General features: G+C 40.3%; 1 protein-coding gene across 2 annotated transcripts in view; it reads right to left on the bottom strand.

Moving 5' to 3' along the window:
• Positions 1-10,343, bottom strand: part of NR6A1 (nuclear receptor subfamily 6 group A member 1) — a 202,885-nt gene that overhangs the window by 16,344 nt on the left and 176,198 nt on the right. For both annotated transcript variants that reach the window (XM_029202822.1, XM_029202823.1), the window contains exons 4-5: positions 9,394-9,449; positions 1,093-1,247 (exon numbers count right to left, since the gene is read on the bottom strand). In XM_029202822.1, coding sequence (XP_029058655.1) covers positions 1,093-1,247; positions 9,394-9,449 — 211 coding nt within the window. The remainder of the gene's footprint in view (positions 1-1,092; positions 1,248-9,393; positions 9,450-10,343) is intronic.

Here is a 10,343-nt window from a genome sequence, read left to right on the forward strand (position 1 = left end):
CTGTACAGGTGCCACATTTGGAGAGTTTCATGGAATATTCATAGACTATGATGACAAAGGTGAGTGTTTGTATTTTATACTGCTAGGACAACTAAGTCAGAAACAGGCTAAGTGCCTTGCCAGGCCACAAAACAAATCCAGCACCTAGCAAAGAACCTGGCATGTGGCAACAACTCCCTAAACATTCAAAGGAAGGAACAAACTAAGGAACAAACGAATGAATGAAATATCAAGAGAAAGGAATATTCTTATCTTCCCCACCTTTCTTGGAGAAATCTAACAGTCAACTAGTTTTACCTAGATGACCCCTCCTGTAACAGGGGCTGGCAAACTATGGTCCATGGCCTGTTTTGGTAAGTGAAGTTTTATTAGAACACAGCCACACTCATTCATTTACATATTGTCTCTGGCTGCTTCCACACTACAATGGCAGAACTGAGTAGTTGAGACCTAGACTGTGTGGATTGCAAACCCTAAAATATTTACTATCTGGCCTTTATAAAAAATGTTTCTCAACCCCTGTCCTAAAATAAAGATTTCTGGAGAAAGAAAATCTTCCTTGGTAGCTGATGGCTGTATTTTACACCTAACAACTAACTTAAGATATCATTCTAGAACCAAGAGTCTTCAAACTGGTATTTCATGACACGAGCAAATCTGACTAACTTGAAAAGTTTTCACTGTTTCCTAAAATTTATAATGTGAAAATCTTCACTCTTGCTGAGGCAGAGAAATGATAACTTAATTCGATATTGTCAATGTGGTTTTTTTTTAAATGATAAAGTAAGTGAGAGAAAAGAGCTACAATTAAAATGTTATTCTGTTAGGTGAAGAATGTATGGGCACGGATAGTGGCTATAGCACTTTATCAATCTGCGGAAGAGACTGCTGACATTTTCAAGGTCTTTTGCTAAAAAATGGGCTATAAAATGCTGCTTTGCGTCATCGTCACCCCAACCCCAAAAGACTGAGGAAGCAAGAGTACAATGGCTGAGACGGACTGGCAGGAATACCCAGCCCAGCTCAGAGGTTGCTTGTGGGTCCATTCTTTGGGTGATCCCTAGATGATGTTGGGTTTGCCTTGAAGCTCACCTGGAGGACAGTGTGGAGCCTGGTGAGGGCTGGTTGCTCTCTGAAGCCCTGTTCCCAGGGGAACTGTGGTCGCTGTCACCATGGTTGCTCCAGTGAGTGGCCTCTTCCTCAAATTCCTGCCCAGACATAATCCTTTCGATCTCTTCCTCTGATATCTTTGACAAGGAATTGATATATGTTAGACTGGGTGTTCCTTCTTTAGGACTGAGAACTTATTTAAACGTCATGGGGCTTCTTAGAACTCTCTAGAGAGAAAGCCAAATTCCCTCCCCTCCACCCACATACTCCAGGTCTCTCTCTCACTAATCTTAGGACAGCTTGGTTGCCTGCCTGCCAGCACTATGGCTCACCATGGCATTCCTTTTGTCCATTTACCCTCCTCCCAGCCACAAAGCCTCTAGGTTCCTCAACACTCCTCTTTGTCCTTAGTCTATTCTTTCCTGCCGCTGAAACACCACTCTTCAATAACAAACTCCTACTTGCCATTTAAGACCCAATTCAAATGTCACCTTCTTTTTGAATCCTTCTATTACTAAGCGCAGACAGAATTTTAGGTCCTTCTTCTATACACTCATAATTCTGTGTATTCTGAGAGAGGCAGAATACCATAACGGTTAAGAGTTTGAATTTTACACTCAAATCACCTTTGTTCTAATCCAGGTTCTGCCACTTTCTAGTTGTACAATCTTGGGCAAGTCATACAACGAGTTAAACCTAAGTTCCTTCACCTGTATAGTGGAGAGAATAATAGTATCTATCACATAGGACTGTTTTGAGGATTAAATTAATATATTATCACATGTTTAGAAAAGGGCCTAGCACATAACAACTATTATGGAAGGCTGACAATGATATCCTGATTATTATTGTTATTTTTATAGCACTTATGGTAATGTATCATAAAAATATCCTCTGTAAGACCTTAGGCTATGACAGGATCTAGAAAAAAGCAGTACTCAAATAAATGCATGTTGGATAAATGAATAAATGTCCACTTACTAAGTACTGACTACATACCTTTGCAAGAGATTTCTTAGTAAGAAAGACATTTCTAAGCCTACTGAAAAAAGAAGAAACTGTAGCTCAGACAAGCAAATTGACTTGCCCATGTCTGAGCAGGAGTTTGAGGAAGAGGCCAAAGTAGCCAAAGTATTCAGTCCAGTGCTCTAGCTACTATGCCATATAGGGAGTGGACACACACTTCTTCTCTAAAGTGTTTAATCCAGAGTTGAGGCCAAGCTGGCTAAAGTCAGCACACAGAATGAGAGTGAGTGCTGAGGAAAAAGAGCCAGATGAATTTTTGTTTCTTGTTCCTATGGAAAGCCTGGGAGGACATTTTCTCCCAAGTCTGTCTGACACAAACCTACATACTTCTTTGCCTGTGAGGGAACCTTGAGTTGCTCCAATCATAGATCTAAATAGGCATTTAGAACTGGAAGTTAGCCAACACAGAGGACTTTGAGGGAAAACGAGAAATGTTTAACTGGTGTTCAAGTTGAGTGATTGGTTTTAAATAGTTTGAGTTGCATATTGAATTAGAGGGTTTGTCTTTTTTTTATTCAGTCACATGTAGCAAAAAAACCCAAATCTTTTCTCTTAGAGGTCCTTAGAACACTGAAATCATTGTTTACATTTTATAAGACACATGAAGACAAATGGTGCCATCAAATTACAAGCCATCTACTGAGGCCCCGAATGTGCAGCCTCAGTGATGGTGGTGAGAGCAAAACCAGAACGTCGAGGTCATGGAAGTACTTGAGCTTGGTAAAAAGGGCCAGTTATGGTAAAATCAAGCTTATTCCAGCTGGAAGTCAAAGTTGGACTGTACTTGTCTCTCCCTGAGGGTCTCATGGGACACTAAGCAATCATTAAGGCATTGAACAGGGGATGGAACTTGTTGGGAGTGCTTGAATCTGGGTGTAAATCTCATCTGTCACTTCCTAGCTGGTTACTTACTGTTGGGCAAGTCACTCAAGTTCTCTGAGCCTTAGCTCCCTCATTGGTAAAATGGAGATAATACCACTTCCCTCATAGCTCATGATTCCCTCACTGGGTGCTGGAGCAAAGAAGCATACAGGTTTGAGTCAGATAGACTTGGGAGGTTAATCTAAGATAAAGTTGTTAAGTGAAGGTGCACAATAGGTGCTCAATAAATGGAAATTCTATCACTTCTTCTTTTTTTTTTTTTTTAAAGATGTTGGGGTAGGAGTTTATTTATTTTTGCTGTGTTGGGTCTTCATTTATGTGCGAGGCTTTCTCTAGTTGTGGCAAGTGGGGGCCACTCTTCATCGCGGTGCGCAGGCCTCTCACTATCGCAGCCTCTCTTGTTGCGGAGCACAGGCTCCAGACGCGCAGGCTCAGCAGTTGTGGCTCACGGGCCTAGTCGCTCTGCGGCATGTGGGATCCTCCCAGACCAGGGCTCGAACCCGCGTCCTCTGCATCAGCAGGCAAACTCTCAACCACTGTGCCACCAGGGAAGCCCACTTCTTATTTTTAATTAAGCACGGTTAAGAACTTGGAGATAACAGCTCTCTCTTCCTAACACACCACCTAGAAACAGTAAAAGACTAAAAGGAAAATTATATGCCCAGTATCAAAAACCCAAAAGCAATGACAGATGAAATAGGTTTTTCTGAGCATCAGCCTCCTCAATTCTGGAGAGAACATAGAGTCTGGAGATGTAAATGACTGAGGATCCCTTGGCATGGTGAGAGAGCCACAGAGGGTACTCAAAAAACATTAGGTAATAGTGAGGAAGGTTTTTCATTGAAGAAATGCTTAAGAATTCTCCCCAATGGATAAACTTTCTATTGTATCTAAGTATAAAAAGAATAAATACAAATAAGGCCATATATGAAAAGCCCATAGCTAACATCATACTCAGTGGTGAAAAACGGAAAGCTTTTCCTCTAAGATCAGGATCAAGACAAGGATGCCCACTCTTACCACATCTATTCAAGATAGCACTAGAAGTCCTCGCCAGAGCAATAGGCAAGAAAAAGAAACAAAAGGCATCTAAATCAAAAAGAAGTAAAACTATCTCTGTTCACAGAAGACATATGATCTTATATGTAGATAACTTAAAGATGTCACCAAAAAACTATTAGAACTAATATAAGAATTCAGCAAAGCTGCAGGATACAAAGTCAACATAGAAAATCAGTTGCATTTTTATATACTAATAATGAATTATCTGAAGAGAAAATTAAGAAAACAATCTCATTTACAATAGTATCAAAAAGAATAAAATAGGGGCTTCCCTGGTGGCGCAGTGGTTGAGGGTCCGCCTGCCGATGCAGGGGACATGGGTTCGTGCCCCGGTCCGGGAAGATCCCACATGCTGCGGAGCGGCTAGGCCCGTGAGCCATGGCCGCTGAGCCTGTGCGTCTGGAGCCTGTGCTCCGCAACGGGAGAGGCCACAGCAGTGAGAGGTCCGCGTACCACAAAAAAAAAAAAAAAAAAAAAAAAAAAGAATAAAATACTTAGGAAAAAACTAAGGAGGTGAAAGGCTTGTACACTGCTGAAAGAAATTAAAGACATAAATAAATGGAAAGACATCCTGTGTTCATACATTAAAAGACTTAATATTGTTAAAAAGTCCATACTATCCAAAGTGTTCTACAGATTCAATGTAATCCCTATCAAAATTCCAATGGCATTTTTTTGCTGAAAAAAACAATCCTAAAATTCATATGAAACCACAAAGATCCCCAAATAGCCAAAACAATCCTGAGAAAGAACAACAAAACTAGAGGCCTTGCACTTCCTGATTTCAAAACATATTACAAAGCTAAAGTAATCAAAACAGTAACGTACTGGCACAAGGACAGACATACAGAGCCCCCAAATAAACCCAGACTTATGGTCAAAAGATCTTTGACACAGATGCGAAGACTACACAATGGGAAAAGGAGAGTATCTTCAACAAGTGGTGTTGGGGGTTTCCCTGGTGGCGCAGTGGTTGAGAGTCTGCCTGCCGATGCAGGGGACACGGGTTCGTGCCCCGGTCCAGGAAGATTCCACATGCCGCGGAGCAGCTGGGCCCGTAAGCCATGGCCTCTGAGCCTGCGCGTCCGGAGCCTGTGCTCCACAATGGGAGAGGCCACAACAGTGAGAGGCCCGTGTACGGCAGAAAAAAACAAAAAAAAACAAGTGGTGTTGGGAAAATCGGATATCCATATGCAAAAGAATAAAATTAGAGTTTTACCTTATGCCATATGCAAAAAGCAACTCAGTGGATTAAAGACTTAAACATAAGACCCAAAACAGTACAACTCCTAAAAGAAAACACAGAGAAAAAACTTCTTGACATTGGCCTTGGCAATAATTTTTCTTTTTTTAATTGGAGCATAGTTGAGTTACAATATTGTGTTAGTTTCAGGTGTATAGCATAGTGATTCAGTATTTTTACAGATTCTATTCCATTACAGGTTATTACAAGATAATGGGTATAATTCCCTGTGCTATACAGTATTATCCTGTTGCTTATCTATTTTATATATAGTAGTTTGTATCTGTTAATCCCATACCCCTAATTTGTCAATGACTTCTTGAATATGACATCAAAGCAAAAATAGAAATATAGGATTACATCAAACTAAAAGACTTCTGCAAAGCAAAGGAAACAATCGACAAAGCGAACAGGAGACTTCCAGAAAATTTTTGCAAACTATGTATCTGATAAAGGGTTAATATTCAAAATATATAAGGAATTCCTACAACTCAATAGCCAGTTAACTAATTAATCAGCCTGATTAAAAAAAGCAAATACTAGGGACTTCCCTGGTGGCACAGTGGTTAAGAATCTGCCTGCCAATGCAGGGGACACAAGTTCGAGCCCTGGTCCAGGAAGATCCCACATGCCGCAGAGCAACTAAGCCCATGTGCCACAACTACTGAGACTGCACTCTAGAGTCTGTGAGCCACAACTACTGAGCCCATGTGCCACAACTACTGAAGTCCGCCCGCCTAGAGCCCATGCTCTGCTACAAGAGAAGCCACCTCAATGAGGAGCCTGCGTACCACAACAAAGAGTAGGCCCCACTTGCCGCAACTAGAGAAAGCCCACGTGCAGCAACGAAAACCCAACACAGCCAAAAATAAATAAATAAATATTTTTTAAAAGTAGCAAATACTTGAATAGACATTTCTCCAAAGAAGACATACAAATACCCAACAGGCACATGAAAAGATGCTCAACGTCACTAATCATCAGGGAAATGGAAATCAAAGTCATAATGAGAAATCACCTCATGCCTATTAGGATAGCCAGTATCAAACAAGCAAGCAAGGAAGCAAGCAAGCAAGCAGACAAACAAACAAAAAGCTCCAGAAAATAAGAAGTGCTGGAGAGGATGGGGAAAACTGGAACCCTGTGCACTTGGGTGAGAATATATAAATAAAATGTTGTGGCGACTATGGAAAACAGTATGGAGGTTTCTCAAAAACTTAAAAACAGAATTATCATATGAAACAGTAACCCCCCCACTCGGTATTTATCCAAAAGAGTTGAAATCAGGATCTTGAAAAAATATCTGCACTCTCATGTTCCCAGCAGCCAAGGCCATGTTCACTTTAGCCAAGAGGTAGAAACAACCTAAAATGTCCATCGATGGATGAATAGATAAACAAAATGTGCTATATTCTATTTACAAAAGCCAGGAAATGGAAGCAACCTAAATGTCCATCAACACAGGAATGGATAAAGAAGGTGTGGTACATACTACTCATGGAATATTACTCAGCCATAAAAAAGGAATGAAATAAAGCCATTTGCAGCAACATGGATGGACCCAGAGATTGTCATACTGAGTGAAGTAAGACAAATAAAATATCATATGATATCACTTATATGCAGAATCTTAAAAAATGGTACAAATGAATGTATTCACAAAACAGAAATAAAGTCACAGATGTAGAAAGCAAACTTATGGTTACTGGGGGGAATGGGGGGGCGATAAATTGGGAGATTAGGATTGAGATATAGACACTACTATATATAAAACAGATAACTAAAAAGGACCTACTCTACAGCACTGGGAACTCTACTCAATATTCTGTAATGACCTATATGGGGAAAGAATCTAAAAAAGAGTGGATATATGTATATGTATAACTGATTCACTTTGCTGCATAGCAGAAACTAACACAACATCATAAAGTCAACTATACTCCAATAAAAATTAAAAACAAAAAACACAAAGCAAAAACAAAAAACAAAAAATGTGCTATATACATACAGTGGAATATTACTCAGCCTTAAAAAAGAAGGAATCCTGTCATATGCTGCAACATGGATGAACCTTGAGGACATTATGCTAAGCAAAATAAGGCAGTCACAGAAGGACAAGTCCTGCATGATTCCACTTATATGAGGTATCAAAAGTTGTCAAACTCTTAGAAGCAGAAAGTAGAATGGTGGTTGCCAGGAACTGGGGGGAGGACGAAATGAGGAGTTGCTGTTCAATAGGTATAAAGTTTCAGTGGTAAGATTAAGAAGTTCTAGAGATCTGCTGTACGGAATGTGCATATAGTTGACACTACTGTACTGTATACTTAACAATTTGTTAAGGAGGTGTATTTCCTGTTACATGTTTTTTACCACACAAAAAAGAGCAGCTATGAATGGAGACCAAAATAAATTAATTTGTAAGAGACACATATGACTTGAATAAATGAATAAAAATGTTTGATTTAAAAAAGAGAATGAATGCAGCACACACCCCACACCTGAGTGCATATGTGTACCAAGCTCATGTGACAGAAAACCCTCCCATACATCATCAGCGTATGTCTCAAACCAACTCTGAATTCCTGTCTTTCTCTCATTCCCTCATATTCAATTGGATAAATCCTATCAATTTTACCTATTAAACATTTCTTGAATCTATTCCCTCTCTTCAATCTGCACTATCACTGTCCTACTTGAAACCACACTGTCTATATCTCTCGCCTGGACTTCTGTAAAACCCTTTTAACTGCTTTTTCTCTGCTACCAGTTTCACTGACCCTTACCCAGCTCCTCATAAACAATTTACATGGCTAGAACGATCTTTCCAAAATGCAAATTTGACCATATCCCTCTTTCTACTTAAAACCTTTTAGTAGTTGCCTCTTGGTCTACCCCCATAATTCTTGAATCATGGTCCCTGCCCACTAGGGTACTGAAGGATTCACTTCATGGGTCGTAAGCAGATCCAATTCTCTATCATGATGAAGTTCTTCTGCTGGCCAAGTAAGAACAAGCGATGCAGGCTGGCCCCACAAAGGCTTTACTGAAGGAGCTATAATCAAAGTTAGCTGAAGGCCACTTTTTAGAGAACTGATTCCAAACTCAAGGAATCTGCCTTATCTCCTGCCACTTCACAACATGTGCCCAGTGCTCTAGCCTGAGTGAATGAACTCCTTGCCATTCCTTGAAGATTCCTTTTACAGTCTATTCTGTCTAGCAGGAATAAAAGATGTTTGGGTTTCCACCCCTTCTCAACATAGCTAATTCTTCCTTTTCCTTGAAGACTCAGTTCAAACTTTATCTTCTCCAGGAAGCCTTTCCTGAGTGTCTTCAGTCCTCAACCATGGCTCTGGTCCAAACGAAAAGAAGCCCCTTCTTTCTGTACTCCCTGGGCAACCTCTGTTATCACCCACTGTATTATGATGTCCATTTACATATCTGTCTTTCCCACTACACTGAATTTACAGTACAGGGGGCCTGGTACAGAGTAAGTAATACTGAGTAAATGTTTGTGGAACTGAATGGGTATTACCTTCCCTACTTTACAAACAGGCAATCAATGAACTTTCTGCTGAAATATCTTTAGTGACACTGAACAGCAAAGTAGTCTTGCTGATTTCTGCCAGACTAAGTAACTACAACCTTAAGTGACTGACATAAAAAGTCCTCTGGGAAATCCCCTGGTGGTCCAGTGGTTAGGATTCCGCGCTCTCACTGCGGAGGGCCTGGGTTCAACTCCCGGTCAAGGAACTAAGATCCCATAAGCCGCGTGGGAAGGCCAAAAAAAAAAAAAAAATCCTCTGGATGCTTTAGAACCAGAATTGGATTCATCTTCTGTAAAAATCCTTAGGAAGAGTTGAGGCATCACAAGTGGAGCTTTAACCATTATCTTATATATTTAAGATTTTCAAAGCACTTTCATATCCAGACTCTAAAAGCAGTTTCACAGGAATGAAAGTAAAGATGGCTCCCCCTAGCAGCAGATAAGAGGATCAAGGTGAGCAGCTACAGGAGCAACTGGAGGCCTGAGCTTTCGGGGTAGATCACAAAGAGTAAGACCTAGAACTCACCTGGACTGGCCCAATGCTCTTATTCCGGCCTCCAGGCATGCCATCTTCTCTGATTGCTGGAAGGAAACATAAGTTAAGACAGTAAGAAGCATGCCCACAGAAGTCTAGGCACAAAAAGAGAACTTATTTGGCCAAAAGCATAAAGTAGTAATTGGTGAAGCTAAGATTAAAACACCGATCTTTCTGGACCCAAAGCACATATCCTTTCCATCATTCCAGGTTAGCTCATAGGCAGCAGATACTTTGGGGCCCCCAAAGCACTGGATACACACTACACACACTGTATACATTCAATATGCTCAACAAAGATGACAGCCTTATTAATAGTCCTACAGTTACAAATAACCCACCAAGATAATGCATTTGAAGGCCTTGATAAATTCAAGGGGGCAGGGGGGTAGATAAAAAGAATACTCCCATTTTTAAATAAAATATTTTTTATTTCTAGTTTAGGTTTGAGACTAATTTGCAGGATGAGGAAAACAGGTTTTTTGTTTTTTAATTACTCAGAATTTTGACCTCATTGGCTCTTTTCTACAAAGGCAGTCAGTAGAGTTCCCTTGCAGTTGATTTCCCACTCATGTAATTCAACAAAAAGAAGCTATTTAGCATTTCCTAACTATAAAAAGCAGACTTTAAATAGTACCAGCCTCATTAAGAATAACAACTACTAACACTATTACCATCATTGTTTACAGAGTACTTAATACAGGGGCACAGACAAGGAACCCCTGATTTGCAATTACAGAAGGGTTCTGGTGTCTGGCAAAGCTTTCTGGAAAATATAACTTCTGAACCGAGTCTTAAAGGATAAATATGATTTATGCAGGCAGGAAAAGGGTGCTCCAGGTTGAGTGGACAGCATACAGAAAAGCTTCAAGTTGAAAGTAAGCGTGTGTGTGTGTGTGTGTGTGTGTGTGTGTGTGTGAGAGAGAGAGAGAGAGAGAGAG

Source organism: Monodon monoceros, unplaced genomic scaffold (assembly GCF_005190385.1).
Source record: "Monodon monoceros isolate NGI ecotype Baffin Bay Population unplaced genomic scaffold, NGI_Narwhal_1 Super_Scaffold_5, whole genome shotgun sequence".
Lineage (NCBI taxonomy): Eukaryota > Metazoa > Chordata > Mammalia > Artiodactyla > Monodontidae > Monodon > Monodon monoceros.